This window comes from Bufo gargarizans, chromosome 6 (genome assembly GCF_014858855.1).
Source record: "Bufo gargarizans isolate SCDJY-AF-19 chromosome 6, ASM1485885v1, whole genome shotgun sequence".
NCBI lineage: Eukaryota > Metazoa > Chordata > Amphibia > Anura > Bufonidae > Bufo > Bufo gargarizans.
In genome coordinates this window covers 291,319,835-291,343,849 of record NC_058085.1, presented here as the reverse complement: position 1 = coordinate 291,343,849, position 24,015 = coordinate 291,319,835, and the positions used below count along the sequence as shown (strand labels likewise).

Here is a 24,015-nt window from a genome sequence, read left to right as displayed (position 1 = left end):
CCCCTGTCATTGATCACCCCCCTGTAAGGCTCCATTCAGACGTCCGTATGTGTTTTGCGGATCCGATCCATGGATCCGCAAAACACATACGGACGTCTGAATGGAGCCTGACAGGGGGGTGATCACCCCATATAGACTCCCTGATCACCCCCCTGTCATTGATCACCCCCCCGTAAGGCTCCATCCAGACATTTTTTTGGCACAAGTTAGCGGAAATTGATTTTTGTTTTTTGTTTTTTCTTACAAAGTCTCATATTCCACTAACTTGTGTCAAAAAATAAAATCTCACATGAACTCACCATACCCCTCATGGAATCCAAATGCGTAATTTTTTTTTGACATTTAGATTTCAGACTTCTTCTCACGCTTTAGGGCCCCTAAAATGCCAGGGCAGTATAAATACCCCACATGTGACCCCATTTCGGAAAGAAGACACCCCAAGGTATTCCGTGAGGGGCATATTGAGTCCATGAAAGATTAAACTTTTTGTCCCAAGTTAGCGGAAAGGGAGACTTTGTGAGAAAAAAACAAAAAAAATCAATTTCCGCTAACTTGTGCCAAAAAAATAATAATTCTATGAACTCGCCATGCCCCTCATTGAATACCTTGGGGTGTCTTCTTTCCAAAATGGGGTCACAATTGGGGTATTTATACTGCCCTGGCTTTTTAGGGGCCCTAAAGTGTGAGAAGAAGTCTGGGATCCAAATGTCTAAAAATGCCCTCCTAAAAGGAATTTGGGCCCCTTTGCGCATCTAGGCTGCAAAAAGGTGTCACACATGTGGTATCGCCGTACTCATGAGAAGTTGGGGAATGTGTTTTGGGGTAACATTTTACATATACCCATGCTGGGTGAGATAAATATCTTGGTCAAATGCCAACTTTGTATAAAAAAAATGGGAAAAGTTGTCTTTTGCTGAGATATTTCTCTCACCCAGCATGGGTATATGTAAAATGACACCCCAAAACACATTCCCCAACTTCTCCTGAGTACGGCGATACCACATGTGTGACACTTTTTTGCAGCCTAGGTGGGCAAATGGGCCCACATTCCAAAGAGCACCTTTAGGATTTCACAGGGCATTTTTTACAGATTTTGATTTCAAACTACTTCTCACGCATTTGGGCCCCTAAAATGCCAGGGCAGTATAACTACCCCACAAGTGACCCCATTTTGGAAATAAGACACCCCAAGGTATTCCGTGAGGGGCATGGCGAGTTCCTAGATTTTTTTATTTTTTGTCACAAGTTAGCAGAAAATGATGATTTTTATATATTTTTTTTCCTTACAAAGTCTTATATTCCACTAACTTGTGACAAAAAATAAAAACTTCCATAATATTAACTATGCCCATCACGAAATACCTTGGGGTGTCTTCTTTCCAAAATGGGGTCACTTGTGGGGTAGTTATACTGCCCTGGCATTTTAGGGGCCCAAATGCGTGCAAAGTAGTTTGAAATCAAAATCTGTAAAAAACATCCGGTGAAATCCGAAAGGTGCTCTTTGGAATGTGGGCCCATTTGCCCACCTAGGCTGTAAAAAAGTGTCACACATGTGGTATCGCCGTACTCAGGAGAAGTTGGGGAATATGTTTTGGGGTGTCATTTTACATATACCCATGCTAGGTGAGAGAAATATCTCGGCAAAAGACAACTTTTCCCATTTTTTTATACAAAGTTGGCATTTGACCAAGATATTTATCTTACCCAGCATGGGTATATGTAAAATGACACCCCAAAACACATTCCCGGCTGGTGATACCACATGTGTGACACTTTTTTGCAGCCTAGGTGGGCAAAGGGGCCCACATTCCAAAGAGCACCTTTCGGATTTCACCAGCCATTTTTTACAGATTTTGATTTCAAACTACTTCGCACGCATTTGGGCCCCTAAATTGCCAGGGCAGTATAACTACCCCACAAGTGACCCCATTTTGGAAAGAAGACACCCCAAGGTATTTCATGTTGGGCATAGTGAGTTCATGGAAGTTTTTATTTTTTGTCACAAGTTAGTGGAATATGAGACTTTGTAAGGAAAAAAAAATAAAAAATTCATCATTTTCCGCTAACTTGTGACAAAAAATATAAAGTTCTATGAACTCACTATGCCCATCAGCAAATACCTTAGGGTGTCTACTTTCCGAAATGGGGTTTTTGTGGGGGTTTTCTACTGTCTGGGCATTGTAGAATCTTAGGAAACATGACAGGTGCTCAGAAAGTCAGAGCTGCTTCAAAAAGCGGAAATTCACATTTTTGTATCATAGTTTGTAAACGCTATAAGTTTTACCCAAACCATTTATTTTTTTACCCAAACATTTATTTTTTTATCAAAGACATGTAGAACAATAAATTTAGAGAAAAAATTATATATAGATGTCGTTTTTTTAGAAAATTTTTACAACTGAAAGTGAAAAATGTAATTTTTTTGCAAAAATGTCGTAAAATTGTGATTAATAACAAAAAAAGTAAAAATGTCAGCAGCAATGAAATACCACCAAATGAAAGCTCTATTAGTGAGAAGAAAAGGAGGTAAAATTAATTTGGGTGGTAAGTTGCATGACCGAGCAATAAACGGTGAAAGTAGTGTAGTGCAGAATTGTAAAAAGTGGTCTGGTCATTAAGGGTGTTTAAGCTAGGGGGGCTGAAGTGGTTAAAACCTCACAGAGGTCAGACATCCATGCCCACTCCTTACTTGTGAACAGCAGAAGCTGACTGGAAAGGCGACGACCATGTTGCAGTTGGTATTCCACTACTGCCCTCTGCTGGTCACAAAGCCTGGCCAACATGTGGAGCGTCGAGTTCCAGCGCGTGCTCATGTCGCACAACAGTCGGTGAGCTGGCAATTGTAAGCGCTGCTGCAGCGTTTATAGACCGGCTGAAGCTGTCGATGACTTGCGGAAATGGGCACACACCCGGCGCACCTTCATCAGTAGCTCAGGCAAATTGGGGTAGGTTTTTAGAAACCGCTGAACCACTAAGTTGAACATGTGGGCTAGGCATGGGATGTGTGTGAGCTTCCCGAGCTCAGTCTGGTCTCTTATCCCTGTCCACAGCTCTGCGGCGTGGTCACCTAAGCCGAACAGCTTAAGTACGGCCTGTTGCCGCTTCCCCACTGCAGTGCTACACTGCTTCCAGCTACTGACTGATGGCTGACTGGTGCTGCAAGAGGATAATTCTGAGGTGGAAGTGGAGGAGGCGGAGGAGGAGAAGTGGGGGTTGGAGCCACTTACGTAGGTGGTGGTGGAAACCCTGATTGAATTAGGGCCCACAATCCATAGCACCTGTGCCAACCCAGGGTACGACTCGCTCCCGGCCTCCACAACGTTCACCCAGTGTGCCGTCAGGGAAATGTAGTGTCCCTGGTTGAAAGCATTTGTCCATGTGACAGTGGTTAAGTGGACCTTCCCAGTAACTGCGTTGGTCAGGGCACAAGTGATTTTACGGGACACATGCTGGGGTAAGGCGGGCACGGCACACCATGAAAAATAGTGGCTGCTGGGGACTGCGTAACGAGGGATGGCCGCTGACATCAGGCTGCAGAAGCCCTCAGTGTCTACAAGCCTAAATGCCAACATTTCCAGGGCCAGTAATTTGGAAATTTGCGCATTTAGTGCTCTATCCTGTGAGTGGGAGGCTGGGTATTTGCGCTTGCGTTCCAATGCCTGGGGTAAGGATATTTGCACTCTGCGCTGGGACACGGAAGTGGATGTGGTCGCTGATGGTGCTTGTGAAGGTCCAGGTGCAGGGCAGGAGGCATCCGGGCCTGCGCCTTTGACAGGGGATTGGCCAGCACGTAACACAGGGGAAGAGGAGGTAGTGGTGTGACCCGCAGACACAGATTGTGGACCCAGGCATTCATCCCACCTATTACGGTGCTTTCATGCCATGTGGCGGATCATGCTGGTGGTGGTGAGGTTGCTAGTGTTCACGCCCCTGCTCATTTTTGTATGGCACAGGTTGCAAATTACAATTCTTTTGTCATCTTCACTTTCCTCAAAAAGCGCCAGACTGCGGAACACCTCTCCCTTGGCAAGGGAGATTTCCACAAGGGTGTGCTCCGGGCAACAGTTGCGGGCCTGTTTGGTGTGGCCCACCTTCTCTCTTCAAGCCTGTTGTGGTGCTGCGGATCCCTCCCCCTCTGTACTGCTGTCCTTTCTCGGCTTGCCACCTTCCCAGGTTGGGTCAGTGACTTCATCATCCACCATCTCCTCTTCCACTGCCTCACTCTGGTTATCCTCCTGACTTGTTGACCTAACAACAACCTCAGTTATTGACAACTGTGTCTCATCCTCATCATCAACCTCTTGAGACACTAATTGCGGTCGACTTATTGGCAACTGTGTCTCATCATCATCATCATCATTCACCTCGTGAAACACTAATTGCCGTTCCCCACGTCATCTTCTTGTTACTGTGAATGCTCAAGAGTTTGGGAATCAGGGCACATGATCCTCATGTTCCTCTTCAAGCGGGCTTGTTGAGAGGCCCAAATCAAGGAATGGTGGTGTTTTGCACCCGTCTGGCGCCAGATTTCATAGGCCAGCTCCCGTACAATTCTCTGCTTCTCGGCGTGGGATCGGGGGCGGTCATATCCCCGCCCCAACATCCACTGCAAGAGAAAAATGCAAGCATTCAATCCCAATTTTTAACAATATTAGTATTGAAAATAATTTACTCAAGTAAACTGCAAAAAGTATTTAAGTCTTTGAGGTGGAAATATTAGATTTAGGCCGCCTGCACACGGGCGTATTTTTTCAAAACTATGGACCGTACAAACCCGTCCTGCTGTCCTGCAGAGTGGACAAGCGCACGTCGTCATTGGTTGCTATGACGCAGTGCGCTTCTTGCCACCACCGCTGTACTGTGATACACTTGTATGATCTATACAAGTGTATTACTGTACAGTGGTGGCGGCAAGAAGCGCACGGCGTCATAGCAAGTTAGCAAGTAATGACACCGTGCGCTCGTCCACTCTGCAGGCCGGCATTGTACAGTCCGTAGTTCTGAAAAAACACGCCCGTGTGCAAGCGGCCTTACTGTTACAGTTAGAAGATGGGATTGTATTACGACTGTATGTGGGTGGGGTCTGAGCTATCAGATATTGTCCAGTTAAGCAGAGATGTACCTTTCTAGTGAAGTGACGGTACGGTATGGGGTGTACAGCTGTTTCGTCTCCCCGGGATGCACCCTGGGTAACTCTAAATGAACCAGAAAATACTGGCGGTCTGACAAAGAAAGCTTCTCCTTAGTCCTGACCAACAGGATACAAACTATAATCTATAGACTCTGTGTGTGTGTGTGTGTGTGGTATATAGTGTGTGTCTGTGTGTGTGCGGTGTATAGTGTGTGTTTGCGGAATATAGTGTGTGTGCGGAATATAGTGTGTGTGTGCGGAATATAGTGTGCAGCATGACAATGGAAGTGCAATGTGCATGTTAAATCTATTTCTCTGCTGTCCATACAAATATGCTACTAACATAGTGGGTGTGATGTCACAGGAATATTTAGTGCAAAAATCAATAATATACACTCACCTAAAGAATTATTAGGAACACCTGTTCTATTTCTCATTAATGCGATTATCTATTCAACCAATCACATGGCAGTTGCTTCAATGCATGTAGGGTTGTGGTCCTGGTCAAGACAATCTCCTGAACTCCAAACTGAATGTCAGAATGGGAAAGAAAGGTGATTTAAGCAATTTGGAGCGTGGCATGGTTGTTGGTGCCAGACGGGCCGGTCAGAGTATTTCACAATCTGCTCAGTTAGGGTCCATTCACACGTCCGTTTTTTCTTTCCTGATCTGTTCCGTTTTTTGCGGAACAGATCAGGACCAGATCAGGACCCATTCATTTTCAATGGGTCCTGGAAAAAATCGGACAGCACAATGTGTGCTGTCCGTTTCCGTTGTTCCGTTCCGCATGTCCGTTTAAATGTAAAACATGTCCTATTATGTTCCTGAAAAATCGGATCCTGGTACAATGCAAAGTCAATGGTTCCGCAAAAAACGGAAGACATTCGGATGTCATTCCGTATGTCTTCCGTTTCTTGCGGAATCCGTTCCTGGAAACACATAGCAAATATTTTTTTTTTTTCAAAGAAATCCAAACAACTTTATTTGATTATTGAAATGTATACATGTTTCCGTTTTTGGCGGATCCGCAAAAAACGGATGACATACGGATGACATACGGAAACATTTTCAGGAACAACGGATCCGCAAAAAACGGACCGAAATTCGGATTATAGAAAAATACTGACGTGTGAATGTAGCCTTACTGGGATTTTCACGCACAACCATTTCTAGGGTTTACAAAGAATGGTGTGAAAAGGGAAAAACATCCAGTATGCGGTAGTCCTGTGGGCGAAAATGCCTTGTTGATGCTAGAGGTCAGAGGAGGATGGGCGACTGATTCAAGCTGATAGAAGAGCAACGTTGACTGAAATAACCACTCGTTACAACCGAGGTATGCAGCAAAGCATTTGTGAAGCCACAACACGCACAACCTTGAGGCGGATGGGCTGCAACAGCAGAAGACCCCAGAAGGGCACCACTCATCTCCACATTTGCACGAGCTCACCAAAATTGGACTGTTGAAGACTGTAAAAATGTTGCCTGGTCTGATGAGTCTCGATTTCTGTTGAGACATTCAAATGGTAGAGTCCGAATTTGGCGTAAACAGAATGAGAACATGTATCCATCATGCCTTGTTACCACTGTGCAGGCTGGTGGTGGTGGTGTAATGGCCTGGCACAAAGGGGGGGGAGGCTGTTGGCACTGGGGGATAGTGGAGCTCATGGCACCGGGGGGAACTGATGCACTTGGGCTGATCACACAGGGGGCAACAAAGGGTGTTGGGGACTGATGGTAGGGGGGTCTGATGAGTTTTTATAAAGGAAAACAGTCAATTAATTCATTTTTTCTTATTAGATTACTCGTAAAAAATAATCGATAGAATACTTGATTTCTAAAATAATTGTTTACTGCAGCCCTATTCAGAACCATAGCAGTCTGTGGCTCTATTCACACAGCTGTAGTTTTAAGGCCTCATGCACATGGCCGTTGCCCGGCTGTGCACTTATTGTGGCATGCAAACAGCCGGTTCTGCAATATAGGGGCACTGGCCGTCTGCAGCATCACGGATGTGGACCCATTTACTTGAATGGAAGGCAAGGAAGCACTACGGATAGGGTGGCCACTTGCAGACCCCCAAAAAGGAGGACACCACACCCCAAAAAGGAGGACATCATACCGGGGACAGGTATTAATAAATACTGCGAATGGGGATGCTGAAAGGGGTTAATAAATACTGCGAATGGGGGACTGCTAAAAGGGGTTTATAACTACTGTGGGAGCTGAAAGGGGGGAATAAATAATTACTGTGAAGAGGGGACTGAAAGGGGTTAATAAATACTCTGAATGGGGGACTGCTGAAAGGGGTTAATAATTACTGTGAAGGCCCTTCACAGTAGTTATTCCCCCCTTTCTGCAGTCCCCCATTCATAGCATTTATTAACCCCTTTCAGCAGTCCCCCATTCACAGTAGTTATTCCCCCCTTTCAGCAGTCCCCCATTCACAGTATTTATTAACCCCTTTCAGCAGTCCTCCATTCACAGTATTTATTAACCCCTTTCAGCAGTCCCCCATTCACAGTATTTATTAACCCCTTTCAGCAGTCCCCCATTCACAGTATTTATTAACCCCTTTCAGTCCCTTCTTCACAGTAGTTATTTATTATCCCCTTTCACCTCCCACAGTAGTTATTAACCCCTTTCAAAATCAGCAGCGCCAGTCCAGTAGGCATTCACTTTATCATAACTAATTTCCCCCCCTTTCACAGCAGTTATTCAGACATCCCATCCTGCAAAAACTCATTTCAGAGAGGTTTTTTTTTTTTTTTTCTTTCACAAACGTTTTATTACATTTTCCAAACATATGCAGTATCTGCACACTTTGCTCTATGGTGTGTAGGACTGGGCTCATTACCCTGCCCCAAATTATCATATTTCTGTATATGATTAAAGGGATTCTGTCACCACCTATAAGCCCTGTGAGCTAAACATATGCTCATGTCCAGGGTAGCATTCTGATTTCTAAGGTGGCCTTATAAAAGCTATTTGTGGCTTTATTCTGCGGAAAAACAGGTTTTACTAACCTGTCAATCATTGAATTAAGGCGCCCAAGCAGGGGAGGTCTGTGGATGCATGGTGCCCGGCCGCACGCATCGCCGTTCGTGCCCAGCGCCGCCTTCTACTCCTCAGTGCCGCCTCTCCCTCTCCCTCCCTCCCCCTCCTCCCGCTTTGAGATCCCGCGCGTGCGCACAGGCTCAGCCTGATGCGCCAGTTGCGGACTGCTGGCATCGGTTTCTTCTTGCACTGTGCGCACGCGCCGAGAAGGGGACACTGCTACAGGTTGCCAGAAAGGTTTACTCGCAGGTTTATATTGTTTCACATGCGGGCGTCAGGGAGCCGCTATCTAATAGCGGGAGACTCCCTGAACGTCCGGGAGACTTGAGATCCCTGGTTATTACAGTCCCCCCCCCCCCCCCTTTCAATTTCAGCAATCCCCGCCCCGGCCACAGCAACATCAGTCTTTCAGACCAGTGAGGTACGACTACCTCAGGCTCAGCAGGCAGTGCTGCCGGACATCATGTGTGATGCCAGTGCGCTGAGCGCTCTGCGCTTTTAGTGATCCGGATGTGACATGTGAGTGATACTTAAAGTGCCCCGTACTAGTAGTCGCCGGACTCTCCCATAACCACAAAAAAGGGGGACTTCCGACCGTCCGTCCTGGCCTTTTTTCGGACAGAGGACCAGGAGTCTAAAAACCGGACATCTGGCCACCCTAACTACGGAGTGCTTCTGTTGGGGTTCTCTCCGTGCCTCCGAACGTGTTCTATTTTTTAGCAGTGCGGACAGATCACAGACCCAATCAAGTTGAATGGGTCTGGATCTGTTTGCCCCCAGTGCACGGAACGGCCGACCAACGGCTGTGTGCATGAGGCCTAACAGCCTGTGAATAATTTCCATCATAAAATAGGATGTCCTGTTTGGCCATTTTAATGGCCATTTTTCAGATGGCCATCTGTTAAAAAATGGCTATCAAAAATGGACCGTTTTGCCGTTTAACATCCGTTTGCTTTTAGTTAGGCCTCATGCACACGACCGTGTGTATTTTGCGGTCCGCAAAAAATCCGGATGACGTCCATGTGCATTCCGTATTTTGCGGAACGGAACAGCTGGCCCCTAATAGAACCGTATTATCCTTGTCCGTAATGCGGACAATAATAGGACATGTTGAAATTAATGGTTCCGTATACGGTCCACAAAAAAAAAGCTGAACGGGCATGGAAAAAATACTTTGTGTCCATGAGGCCTTAAAAACAACAAAAAACTGCACCAAGCTAAGCCATGTAAACCTGTTTGCAACTGAGTGCAATGATTAAAGCTAACAGCAGATGGCGGTAGCAGTCTTCTACTCTGCTGAGAAGGTCAGCCAAATACAGGAGGAGGGAGTAGACTTTGCTCTGTTCCCACAATGCTCCTTGGAGTGTGAAGGCAGCAGACATGTCTAAACGAAAGGTGCTTGAGCTGTTCTATGATGTGGTCTCCCCCTATTCCTGGCTGGGGTTTGAGGTGAGAGGATATATTTGGAGCATTGGAAAGTGCAGCACGTGGTGTGTTCTGTATTGTTCTGTGCAGTCACTTCCTGGTGTCATGGTGGGCTGTGAAACTTGTATGAATCAAAAGGAACAGAAATTGGGTGCAGTGCTAATCAGCTCAAAATGTCCTATTGCTGTCAGTTAGGAACATAATAATAGTTTTGCAGTTGTGACACCTTTTGAAATGATAAACCTTAAGTTATTAGATGTCGTCATCAAGCATGGTGTAAGAAAGTATCTAAAGAAACACACATATATGTGCTGTATGTATATACACACGCCAAAGAACAATGGATAATAAAGAACACAGAACATAATAATCTTGGAGAGTACATCACAGATAAACCATTGCAACGTTTCATTGCCTACAAATTGATCTCCGGAGATTTAGCGCGGTCGCTCAGTGGTTAGCAGAGGTCCCTGTCAGCGCTGGGGTCCTAGGTTAGAATCCAACCAAGGACAACATCTGCATGGAGTTTGTATGTTCTCCCCATGTTTTTGTGGGTTTCCTCCGGCTTCCCACACTCTGATAGGGACCTTAGAATGTGAGCCCCATTGGAGACAACAAGCAATAATGATGTTTGTAAAATGTCAGCTCTATATACAGTGAATGCGTAACATTTCACAGGGTTGTCAGGGGTACAGATATTGAGGATCTATCCTCAGCATAGCTCATCAGTATCAGATTGGTGGGGGTCTGACTCGGGGGCCGTAGCACTCATTCCAGCGCTGCCTCCTCTTTAAAGCTGACCTGCCTGCCATTCCCCTGGTTGTAGCGGTGCAGCGTAATTACAGGCGTTCGCATGAATGGGAGAGAAAGATGTAATTGAACTTCATCGCTGCTACAAAGTGGACGGTGTGCAGATAAACCTTGAACAGGACGCAGCACTCGCACAAGCACCGTGACTTGTTCAATCAGCTGTCCGAGGGGGTACAGAGGGTTGGACCCCCACAATCTGATATTGATAACTTATCCTGAGGATACTGTAGGTCATCCATATCTGTAACCCTGACACCCCTTCAGGGCCCCGACGTACACAAATTTACTTCAGTGTTAGGAGCGAATTGATTCATACGGAAGTGTAGTGGCGCATTAAGGCCCCTTGCAGACGAGCGTTCCTCCCGCAGCGAGTCCACATCGCTGCTCCCAGTGCTGCCGGGGGTCACATAGCATTATATTGATTTATGATGCTATGTAACCCTTACAGTTCTGGAATGTATTGGATAACACTGGCATAATGCTGCCAGTGTTATCCAATACATTCCAGAACTGTAAGGGTTACATAGCATCATAAATCAATATAATGCTATGTGACTAGGTCAGTGTCGGGAGCTGCGATGCGGACTCGCTGCGGGAGGAACGCTCGTCTGCAAGGGACCTAACAGTTGCTGCTCTGGCTGTAGCAGCAGAGCATCTTCTCTTGCGGCACTGCTCGGTACAGTATTTTCTAAAGAAAATCTGCCGTTCTTTTCCAATGCAGAAGGAGATGTCAAAATGCCAGAAAAAAGGCGGCAAAAGCTTCAAAATGCTGTGTTTTTAAAATATGTGGCATATACTTGCATGATATACTTGTCATCAGCACATGTGCAGTAGGCATCTGCGCTGCTTAAACAGTCAATGCAGATTCTCTAAACATGCGCTGATCCTGCGAGCAATGGCGCAGGTGCTCGATTACAGGGCCAGTGAGATGCCTAGCCCTGTCAATCAATAGGAAAGGCGGAGTGGCAGGAGGAGCAGGGCGTTGAAGATCTGGTGCTCCGGAGGTCTTGTACAAAGATGGGAAGATATTAAAATAAAAAAAATTACTGACCGCGTCCAAACTCCCACCGCTCCAGCACCATCAGTCTGATCCTGACTTGCCACTGCAGCCATGATGTCATATTTTTGGCTGCAGCAGTAACATGCTACTGAAGCCGATCACTGGTCTCAGCAGTACATGTCACAGCACAGCTGAGTTAAGTGATTGGCTGTGGTGATCCCGTGTACTGGCACGTCACCAATGCAGGAGAGGGTGTTTGAAATGATCAGAACAATTTGATGGGCATCTCCAGGATTTACAGTTACCTCTTATTTCATGGAATTGCCCAGATTTTTTTCTTTTTTTCTTCCAGATACTGTTACGATATAAGAACTTATGGAACGTAGACATTCATTTACGCCCTGGGTTCCTTGGAGGAATAATGCATGCATCTGGTATGTAAAACTGTAGCATTTAGAGAGCAGGGACAGCAGTTCATCTGTATCAGCTGCTGTGCTTGGTACTCAGGGGTATAGCATTTGATTGACTGGGATATGCTGCAGTACCAGGCAAAACCTCTCCATTATTGTGCTACAGTATTGTGCAGTGTTCCTAAAGGTCCTTAGGATAGGCCATCAATGTTATCGTCCCTTATAGACTGTCAGCAGCAGTCTGGTGGCCTTATTATGGCTTTATGTATGAGCTGTAGTAAGGCATCCTGTCCTGTAGGATCAGCAAAGCCTTTTCTGATCTCTCAGGATAAAATCAGGTTCCATCCTGGACACTAAATATGCTGCTCATGCAGGAAACTATAATACAGCTGTGTGCAGACGCTCCTAAAGAGGGCCTCTCACTGGTCCAAATTTTACAATATTATTACCTGACAGTGTAGGGCTTTATTAGGAGAGGTCAGGGCGCTTTTTCTTTTTCACATTGGCTGCTCCGTTCCCCCGCTGTGCCCCCCGTTCGCTTTTGCTGCGCTGTATGCTAATTAGCAGCATCGGTACAGGGAGGAGGAGACGGCCATGTTTCTCAAGGGGCGTCTCCTTCTCCCAACCTGTAGCGCGGACCAATCACAGTGGAGAGCGTCACAGCCAGGATGAAGATGAGCCAGCCTGGGAGAAGGAGACGTCCCTTGAGAAAAGCTTCAGTCTCCTCCTCCCTGTACCAATGTGAAAAAGAAAAAGCGCCCTGACCTCTCCTAATAAAGCCCTACACTGTCAGGTAACAATATTGTAAAATTAGGACCAGTGAAAGGTCCTCTTTAAAGTGGCACTAGGGGTTGTGTCACATCAACAACCCCTGTCCGCATGCCCTATTTTTTTTATTTATTTCCACATGCTAGTCATATGGAGATGAATCTTCCTCTGACTATGCAAAAGGAGCTCCTGCCATGTCACTCATCACATCCATGAATTACGTGGGATGGGGGGTCATTGATTTGTATGGCCGGCATGTAGGGGAAATAAATGTATCACTAGAAGTAGCATACTCTAGTCATTCCAGCTTTAGGCTGAATGCACACGGCCGCGTTCCGCGGCGGCATGAAGCGCACGGCGTCATAGCAACCAATGACGCCGTGCGCTCCTGCTCTGAACAGGAATCCACCCCGGCATACCACGGACCGCTCTCGGCCGCGGAACACGGCCGTGTGCATTCGGCCTTATATCTTTGCGATCAGCTGTATCTGTAGCCAAGTGCCTATTGCACTAACGCCAAGGTTACTGTGTACAAATCAAAGTCCATTTAATAGTGTAACCTGAATGAAGTACTGTATCTAGAGTTTTTCTGGACTTTGACAAGAATGGAAAATCTTTCGTCTTTTCATTTTAGGAGTGCTCGGAACAATTTTCCATTATCAGCAGACTTACTTGTACTAGTTCGGATTTGCTGTAATTCCATCTGTCAGTACACATTTGCAAGAGCATACAGTACATCAAGCTAGAATAGGCCAAACTCCATCTCTGATAAGAAGTGAACCTACTGCAGATGTAGCAAGACTGTTCTCATTATGTTCACTGCACGAATTTTCCATGTGTACAAAAAGAAATAATTAAATGAACTTCTCTGTTACGTCTACGGCCTCCTGCAAACTCTTCTGCGGCCATCATTAGTACCAGGCTTTTATTACTTAACACTATTGTTTGCCATTGATAGCAGCATCAAACTTCGTTGGAGGTCTGCAGAGTACCTACAACCATCATGCTTCGTGTGGAACACAGGACCAACACTAGGTGTCATGGTGTTGGGCGTCATTAGCTACCATGGTCATGTCTATCTGGTGTTATCAGAAGGAACACTGACCAACCTTCAATATGTCTAGGACATCATGGACCAAGTCCTATTGTCTTTTTTTGACTCAGTTAAGCCTCATTCAGACGTCTGTGAAACACGGTACACGAGATACCGGACTGGAATTGCAGGAGCACACAGCATCATTGGTTGCTGGTCCGGCATCTTGTGTACCGTGTTCTACAGACGTCTGCATGAGACTTTAGGAGATCTGGTATTCCAACAAGATAACGCTAGCCCACACACTGCCCGCACCACACAACTTGCTCTTCAGGGTATCCAGCAACTTCCCTGGTCAGCTCCATTGCCCCTGTTGAGAACGTCTGGGACTGGATGGGGTGACAGATCTCCCATGCACAGCAGCCAAAAACCACCTTGGCTGAACTACGGCTCCAAGTTGTAAGAGACTGGAATGACTTTCCACAGGAGGATTTGATGATGGATGTCGGGCGGCACTGCTGTTGTGGGTGCACGGTCCGCAGGTGTCCCCTAGGTACTTGATTAGAAGAAAGAACCGGCACTCCTTGCGATATAATTATTAGTATTTTGACGCGCGTTTCGGCACATGCAAGTGCCTTTAAAGGCACTTGCATGTGCCAAAACGCGCGTCAATAAAATACTGATAATTATATCGCAAGGAGTGCCGGTTCTTTCCACAGGAGGATATCCAGGATCTGTATGACCCTTACCTTGCCAGAGTGGCATTGTGTATCGCAGCAAGAGGAGATGCCACCCAGTATTAATGTGACTCTTCAACATATACCTTGCTGCAGAGCCTAAAGAAAGGGTGCACCAGCTTGGTTGTGTGATCATTGACCAAGCTCCACCAGCAGTTTATATTTTGTAGTTTTCAAGGTGGTTTTTTCACTTAGATTTATGCAGGTTTTTGTATGTTGAGAATTTCTTCAAACTGATTGTTGCAGGGCTTCAGAGGGATGTTGAGGGGAAAATATTACCATTCAGATGTTGATCCGAACTGTTGCATGGAATTGCCCAGTCAGCAGAGGCATTGACGTCTTTGCAATCTAAAATATGATGGTAATGTAAATCAGTGATATTAAAATACCAGAAATGTCTATTTTTCTAAAACAGGTAACTCTCCTCCCGCCATGGTTCCAAAGAGGGGTTCCTACATGGTGAAGGACTTGGAAAAGCTGTCTGAGTTTTATCAAGTTCCTCTACATCAACCAAGTGATTTCTTTAATGTTGTCATTAAGAAAGGTTAGTCTGAAATTTGTCATGATGAATCAGCAGTGCAATTCAAAACATAAAAGGCTCTTTTTGGATTAATTGTGGATAACGGATGAGTATCTGATTACCAGGGGCCCCTGCTGATCAGACACTTACCGCTATCTAGTTCACAAGAACAGGAGCCCCATTTGAATGGAGTGACGGTCACACATGCGCACTTCCACTTTATTCAACTCTGTGGGACCGTTTGTGATCGCAAAGTTCCCCACCGTTTAGACCCCCACTGTGTCCCTCAACCCGTTTAAAATCTAAAATCCTGTAGCTTTATACAGAGTGGACTTTTTTTCACGCACAGATTTGAAGTCTGCATCAGTGGGGGGGAAAAAGTGGCATGTCGCTTCTTGACACAGATTCTGTGCAGTTGAAAGTGGCTAAAATCCTTGTGTGGATCCGTGGCATGTACAACTACATCCAAAATCCAAGGCTCAGTCTTGGATTTCTACCATGAATTCTGCAGGAAAAATTTTAGATAGAAAAATCCACTGTGAACATACAGTAGAATGTAATACTCTACAGGACCTATAGATTTACTCGTGCCAAATATCCATTTAAAGAGTAAAAAAACTTTCGTATATTTTTTTGTGATCGTGTCCCTAATGCACTAATAGTTTTTGTAATATAGTTTATTAATTTATTTTTGTATTTTTTTTTTATACTTTTATCCCCGTAAAGCACATCTTTCCCTGTGCGCTTGAAATCCACTTCTCTGTACACTGCTGACTGCTCAGCGGTGTACGGAGAACACATTTTATGAATTGGGCCGCAGCGCATGGAGTACGGGCAGGAACTCGTATTGCTGCCTGCCCGTGCCCCCGGGAGGTTTACTAACTCTTTGCATAGCACATGGGTATCCTGTACCCATGTACTATGCCAGGACTACTAGCTGAGCGGAGCTGGCTCATGCCTTTGCCTAAGAGCTGACATGCAGGACTCATAGCTTAGCGAAGCAGGAGCCTGCTCCACTCAGTTAATCCTGGCATAGTACATGGGTACAGGATACCCATGTGATATGCAAAGAGTTAGTAAATCTCCCGGGGGCACGGGCAGGCAGCAATACGAGTTCCTGCCTGTACTCCATGCGCTGTGGCCCCATTCATTAAATGTGTTCTCCGTACACCGCTGAGCAGTCAGCAGTTTACAGAAAAGTGGATTTTAAGCGCACAGGGAAGGGTGCACTTTAGGGGGGCTAAAGTGTAATAAAAATACATAAACTATTTATTAGGGCACTAGGGACATGTTAAATTACTCTTCGAGGTCCAACACTGGTGAGTGGTAGCCACCTCTCTCTGGCTGTGAAATGGCAGTAACAGCATTTTAGGAGAGGAAAAGATGGGCCACAGATTCTAATTCGAGTCTATGACCCGTCTTCACGTGTCCTAAATAGCCCAGAGAAGCTGAAGGGACATGGTGACCTGCATAGTTGCAGTGGTAAGGGTCCCATCCCAGTGCCCAGACTTGCACTAACGAGAATTAAATCATATCTATCTGCCATGTTTGATGTTCCCTTTAACTAATGGTACAATGTGAGATTATCAGTCTGGAAACAGTCTAATATGCTGTGGGCAGCAGAGTGTATTGACTGTAGATATAAAAGACTGAGCGATTTAGTAAATATCACAATACATTTACATGATACCATATTGGTACAGTACTGTATGTAGCACTGCTGCATTCCATTCAAATCTTGTACAATTCTGTTCTTGAATGATTTGGATCCATTTTTTTAGGGAGTCTTTCAGCCATGCGGTTTGTGACGGCTGTTCAGATGTCACATCCAGAGTTCCTTGAGTCAGTGTCTCGGGAGTTGTGGCTGCGAATCTGGTCTGAGGTTGGTGCTCCGTCATGTGCTGTAGTATTCTGTCCATTAGGAACTATTCAAATTACTTTTATTCACTTTTTGTTGCATTTTTTCCGTTAAGAGTCCAATGATTTCTGTTGGTTGAACTGATGACAAATATGGTAGTCCACACAAGAAACAAATGGCCAAGAGCCACCAGTGTATCCAGTGTATCCTTTAGTGCAGGGATGTAAAACTCGTGGCCCTCCAGCTGTTGCAAAACTACAACTCCCATCATGCCTGGGCATACTGCAGCTATCAGGGAATGATGGGAGTTGTAGTTTTGCAACATCTGGAGGGCCATGAGTTTGACATCCATGCTTTAGTGGTATCCATGTAAAGCTATGGAATTATGACTTTAAAGGGAATGTGTCATAAGAAAATGACCTATTGTTTAAATCAAGTTTTTACCTTATGTTAAACATATTTTAAAGAATTTTCAGTGATGCGATTTTTCATTTTTAATGTCAATATCTATATAAAAAACATAAAATCCTGCAGGTTTTGCACTGGTCACTAATCCTGATAATAGGCACCACTTCTTGGTCTGTACGGGTCACCTTACTGCAGTTATGTGCAGCTTACATTAAAGGCATGATTAGAATGACAGATATCGGCTATATCTAGATAACATGGGGTCCACCACTCACAGTAGGTGATATCACAGCTTATCAGCTCCCTCCTGATCCCATATAATTCAGAGGCCCCTTCGTGTCCATTGTGTCTATGGCCCATGGTGGCTGCTGTCAATCATATCTCCAAATTTGGAGCGGCACATTCCTTTTAAAGTGCCTTTCTATATATAATGCACTTCAAACATCATATGGATAAAACTCCTTTTATAGTCATATACCATATACACGTGGCAGAAAAATAGTGTGACCACACGCACAGCGACGTTCCATGGAACCACCCCACTAACTTTCTCTTCATTTTGGGAAAGGCCATAAGTCGATATCCCTCTACACTGTATATGTGGTGTTTGAAGTGTAATATATTCATAGAAAATGGTGATTTGAACTCATGAAGTGATTCCTGCACAGTATTTACCTAGACAAAAATGTTGCTGTTCTGCCTGGTGAACAAATGTAACTTATAAAGCCATTGAATAGACCAAAAAAGTAGTGAGTGTTTTCTGTTTGCATGTATTCAGTTTGCAGTATAGCGGTGACGTAGCTAGAAATGACTGGGCCCCACAGCAAGTTTTTGTATGGGCCCCCGTCCCCATAGCAACTTTTTTGCAATTCCCCACTCTTGTGCAACCCCTATTCCTGAGGTTAGTCTAGATCACGCTTTCAGATGAGGCCTGGCAGGCGCTCTGTCCGTTTCCTGTAGTGTCACTGTATATACGGTCATTGTAGAATACTGTTGAGGGGGTGTTCCGTGAAATTTCCCTACCCTCGTCACTTCCTGTTGAGACGTGGCCACACCGGACATGACGTTCACAGCTTTGGAAGGAGGTGTGCTGCGAAGGCGCACAACGACGGGGTAGGGAAATTTCTCACCAGAGTTTGGGAGAAGGGGCCACCTGATGCGCTTGCGCCTTACATCTCAGCTGGACACCGGCCGACACTTCGTATGCGCCAGGAGCTTCAGCAGCGGTTATAGGGTAGGGAAAAATTACAGGCCAGTGCGCAAGCGCGGCTAACTACTCCCGTCAGGATACACCCCACGTGCGCACCAGCGGACAGCGAGATAGATATCTTATACCGAACATCCATCCGATCACCGCGCCTGCGCAGTGTGGGGGTAGGGAGATCTGATGGCCATTTGTTCTGTTAAATCATCTCCCTACCACTCACTGCGTACGCGCGGTGTCTGATCATCTGGAGCCAGCTGAGAGGTAAGGCGCAAGCGCATTAGGTGGCCCCTTCTCACCGTCTCTGATGTGAAATTTCCCTACCCTGTCGTTGTGCGCCTGCGCGGCCAGGGCCGGTGCAAGGATTTTTGCCAACACAAGCGAAGCTACATTTTGCCGCCCCCCCCCCCCCCCCCCCCCCGACGGCCCTGGCCCCATCCATGATCACATCATTACCCCCCGACGGCCCTGGCCACATCCATGTTTACATCATTACCCCCTATTGTGTCACATTTTACCCCCCCAGGCCTCATGGCACATCATTCCCCCCCCGGCCGATTCTTCCTGGCGGCCTGGCCCCATTCCCATGTCACATTCAGTGATATACTCACAGTACAGACATTTACATTGTCCCGCCGGCCCTCCCTCCAGGCTCCATCATGTCACCGTCACACAAACTAGCGCCAGAGCAGAGGCGCTCAGGCTTAGCATGGCATCAATATTAATGATTGTTGTCTTGTAATTAATTTTTTTAAACACGTCATTGATGCCGTGCTAAGCCTGAGCGCCTCTGCTCTGGCGCTAGTCAGTGTGTGCGCTAGGTAGCCTAGCGCTTTGCGCTCATCTCATCATATTAAATTACTATTAAATCAAATGATCATATTAAATTAATTATTATAAAATAGCATTCAAAATTCTATTGGGACCTACCCTAACAAGTCCTGACCAGTCCTGACCACGTCTCCTGCTGTTGCTGGCTGCCAAAGTGCGTGTGCGTCTACGGTCTAACTCTGATCTGAATGACTGAATCAAATCAGATTCTGATCTAATCTTACTGGCGGGCTCGGCTGCCTGTGTCTGAATCAAACACAATCAGTCAGCTCGAGCCTCGCCTATGGTACCTGGGGCTGCCACTGCACTACCCGCCGCCGCTCTCACACACCAGTGACACCACAAGTCAGTCACGCCCCCTGTGCAGCCAGGTGACTTGAGGCAGCCTGAGCGGCGGGCTGAGCCTAATGAATCTGCCTATGCCCTATCTCACCTATCTTTGAAACTTTATTCTGTTGTGTACTACTACACTACTGTTGCCCTGACTACGACGGCCGGTGTTCCGGAATTTACTGCTACCCGGAAAATTTTGCTACCCACGTCACTTCCGGTAGTGACGTGGAAGGTGTGTCACCTACCTCGGCTCCTCATTGGCTCTGCCGGGGGTTGGTGGCGCAGGCGCAGAGGATTCCCAAGTAGCGTGAACGCGCCGAAGGTAGCAGAAAATTCCGGGCCACTGCGCATGCGCGAAAAAGACGGCCGAACGTAGCAGAAAATTCCGGCTTCGCGCGTGCGCAGTGGGCCGGAATTTTCTGCTACCTTCGGCTCCTACTGCGCCTGCGCCGAGCCGTCTTGTTTAGCAAGCAGAAGGTAGCAGAAGATTCCGGTCTACTGCGCATGCACGAAGCCGGAATTTTCAGCTACCTTCGACACCTACTGCGCCTGCGCCCAGGACCAATAACATTTGAACTACTTTAGGCGTGCATGCGCCGTGGCCTGTCATTTTAACCTCAGTACAGAAAGCGAGCCTGTTATACTCGCGCTTGCGCATGGACATGTACAAATTTGCAAACCATTTAATTGACTCGGCGCTACTGCGCCTGCGCCAAGTCGTCTTTTTGGCGCAGGCGCAGTAGCGCCGAGTCAGTTAAATGGTTTGCAAATTTGTACATGTCCATGCGCAAGCGCGAGTATAACAGGCTCGCTTTCTGTACTGAGGTTAAAATGACAGGCCACGGCGCATGCACGCCTAAAGTAGCTCAAATCTTATTGGTCCTGGGCGCAGGCGCAGTAGGGGCCGAAGGTAGCAGAAAATTCCGGCTTCGTGCATGCGCAGTAGACCGGAATCTTCTGCTACCTTCCGCTTGCTAAACAAGATAGTTCGGCGCAGGCGCAGTAGGAGCCGAAGGTAGCAGAAAATTCCGGCCCACTGCGCATGCGCGAAGCCGAAATTTTCTGCTACCTTCGGCGCGTTCACGCTACTTGGGAATCCTCTGCGCCTGCGCCACCAACCCCCGGCAGAGCCAATGAGGAGCCGAGGTAGGTGACACACCTTCCACGTCACTACCGGAAGTGACGTGGGTAGCAAAATTTTCCGGGTAGCAGAAAATTCCGGAACACCGGCACAGCCGGCTGGGGGCGGGCCGTAGGCAGGTCTGGTGGTATTCATAATCCAATGATCTGTTGCTCTGTTGCCCTGACTAAGAGTCCGACGAGCGCTGCGGCCACCAGCCAGCACACGCAGGGCGGGTTCAAGTAAGTGAAAAAAAAAAAAAAAAGAATCCATTCATTCTTCCGCCCTGCGCAGGGCGCGCCCTAAGGCAGCCGCTTGGTCTGCCTTATGGTAGCGCCGGCCCTGTGCGCGGCACACCTCCTTCCAAAGCTGGGAACGTCATGTCCGTTGCAGCCGCTTCACAACGGGAAGTGACGAGGGTAGGGAAATTTCACGGAACAGGGGCCCTGCCAATAAAATCTTTTAGTCCTCCTCCTAGGTGGGCCGCTTCTCAGTTTGGACCCCAAAGCAGCCGCTTTCCCTATAGCTACCCCCCTGTAGTATATTATATCATGGTCTCTCATTGGTTTATACAGCATGTCTCTTTACCTGTATTTCTTTCTTACAGGATAAAGACATTACAGAACCGGAGAGCATACTACAGGTAAGATTAGGGCCTCCAACAAATGGACCTTTTACAGCTCTGTATGATTTCTATGTGGTCCTGCTGCACCCCTGAATGGTTCTGATTTCACACAAGAACACAGTTCAAAATTCCATCAGATGAAGATTTTAATCTTCATGATGACTTCTCTATTCGCACAAAAAAATCTGTCTGGACCCAGTATCGGTATGCAGACATTCATGTGACATGACAACTCCAAAAATAGTAAAAAAAATAAAATTCTAATAAAATAAAAAAATCAGTTCACTTTATTTGACTTTGAAATAAACCATGCAATGATGTAACTCTATTTATAAATAGGTTTTCCGGTATTTTAATGTTGATGGTAATCAATATCGGATCGGTAGGGGTCCGACACCTGGCACCCCCGCTGATCAGCTGGTTGAAGAGAAGGCCGCCCTTCGTGTAAGCGATGCCTTCCCTTCATTCGCAGTCGGCAGTGAATGAGACTGTTTGTTTGTAATTGCACCTGCTACACAGCGAGCAAGTAAACAATGAAGGGAAGGTAGTGCTCACAGCTGATCGGAGGGGATGCCTGGTGTCAGACTCCACCGATCTGATATTGATGACCTATCATGAGGATAGGTCACTAATATTAAAATCCTGGAAAACCCCTTTAACTGCTTTATTACAATGTATGAGAAGTGCTTTCATGTGCCTAATAGTTATGGACACCTTTTCGGTGGAGGTATTTCAGGCCTTCAGAATGACTCTCCAGTCTCCTTACTGGTTACTCATTATGGGTTCTCTTGATTTAGCACTTTTTCATAATCAATGTTTATTTATTAAATAAAACCGAAAAATGGCAGCACCACAAAAAAAGATAAATAAAAATTAGTGGTGCAAGCTAAAGGACTACACATGTAATCCAAAATGTCTAAAAATGAAAAAGACAGCACTCTGTGTATTTATTCACCCATGTGGTCGTAACGTTTCCGCTCGTCACTAGAGCCTTTCTCATTTATATTTTATTTTTACTTTGTTTAGGCTGCTAAGAAAGCTGGAATGCCCGAAAATGTGGCCAAACAATTATTGTCCACCAGCACCTCACCAGAAATCAAAAACAGGCTCAAGGAGACAACAGAGAAGGCTTTGGAATATGGGGTAATAACAGGGGCATAGCTGGAGGCTCATGGACCCTTTTGCAGAAGTTTAACTTGCCATCCTCTTTGCCACCTTCACCACATTGCTTCTTTGGCACCCATCTGCTTCATAACAACATTTATTATGTCTAGTAACCATCTCTTAGCAAAAACAAAGAAAATGTTGTGAAGTGCAGGTTGTAGCATTTAAAAAATACAGGTCAGCAAGTCTGTAGCTTTAAGTTCAACGCCTTTGTTAGCCAAGAAAACAAAGCCTATATTGTGTGCGTCTAAACATGCCGGCACCGTGTACCATACTTCTCCGCTACATGTGTGTCAGTTTTCTGATGCCTTCAGTTTCTGGGACACAAAGTTGCTATCTGATTAGCAGCTTCCCCCCCCATTAGCCATATTTGCCTTTATGTAGGTGATTATTCCTCTTATCTACTCACTTTTTTTTGGTTGTACTCAACATGGAAACAGACCGTTATAGGGCCTGGTGCTCAAATACTTCTCCTGTTCCTAACATAAAACCACAGCAATTTTCTGGAGCTGCCACGCGAAGGAGCTTGGTGCAAAAGAGATTTTACAGCTTCTATTGAGTTCAATGGTAACTGTATGAATCTTCCCCCCCCCCCCCCCCCCCAAAGAAAAAATATAAAAAAAATAATCATTTTAGAATATATTGTGTGAAGGGAAGTAGGATATTTACAACAGTTTGGAGGAGATTCATGAATGTATTTGACAGGTATCTGGTTGTAAATACTTTGAGAAATATGATGTTCAGTATTAGTACCATATTTATGAAGAACATGTTCCAGTTTATTTGACACAGAAGTCGGGTACAGTGCGATTTTATTTATTTTAATTTCTCCACTGAATAAAAAAAAAAGAAAATCTGGGGGTGGGGAGGCATACTAAGTTTTGCTATGGAGCCCTATACCTGTGTACCCCCTGCCCTGGTTGTCAGTTACGGTTGTACAGTCGTCTCTTTTCCTTTGTTTTATTGCATCTTATCTGTACAGTGTGAAAATTGATTTGGCACCAGTAACATGTATCAAGCAAGAGCGTCATTTTACTTTTATATTTTATTCAGGGATGCCCAGCTAATAATCGTATTCTTTCCTTATGGGAGCCATACTAATGGCTAGCTGCAATAAATGCTTCATAGCTTTGGAATTCACAGCCGACTCTCCATTCTAGCTCTGTCCTGCAATGTTCTCCCCTCCAATGAATGGAATATTCATTTTTTTTATTGGAGCCCCTGTTTGTAACCTGAGCAAGGAAGAGGGTAGTATAGCTGCTTTATTGTTGCATAAAATAACTCTACTGCAGGATGGGACCTGCCGTCTGACGAGCGGACAGTTATAGCATTTACTGTGTCAGCCGGAAGTACATTTTTCTATGCAAATCTTTGAGAGCCTCCATGTGAGTCTTAGGCGGCATAGACTATCTTACTTCCAACTGACATAATGGATTCTGTAGCAGTCTGGTGGTCAACTGACTGTTGCATGATTTGGGAACAAAGGTTACAAACGGTGGCCTCAATAATGATAATAAAAAATAGAGTGCTTCTTTAACCCTTAGGCTACCAGCGTCGTACATGTAAGGCGCTGGTGTGATGTGT

General features: G+C 45.8%; 1 protein-coding gene across 1 annotated transcript in view; it reads left to right on the top strand.

Moving 5' to 3' along the window:
* Positions 1–9,499: 9,499 nt before the first annotated feature.
* Positions 9,500–24,015, top strand: part of LOC122942429 (glutathione S-transferase kappa 1-like) — a 28,597-nt gene continuing 14,081 nt past the window's right edge. Inside the window, exons 1-6 of the mRNA XM_044300045.1 lie at positions 9,500–9,634; positions 11,773–11,854; positions 14,784–14,912; positions 16,670–16,770; positions 21,250–21,285; positions 22,294–22,410. Coding sequence (XP_044155980.1) covers positions 9,566–9,634; positions 11,773–11,854; positions 14,784–14,912; positions 16,670–16,770; positions 21,250–21,285; positions 22,294–22,410 — 534 coding nt within the window. The 5' untranslated portion in view covers positions 9,500–9,565. The remainder of the gene's footprint in view (positions 9,635–11,772; positions 11,855–14,783; positions 14,913–16,669; positions 16,771–21,249; positions 21,286–22,293; positions 22,411–24,015) is intronic.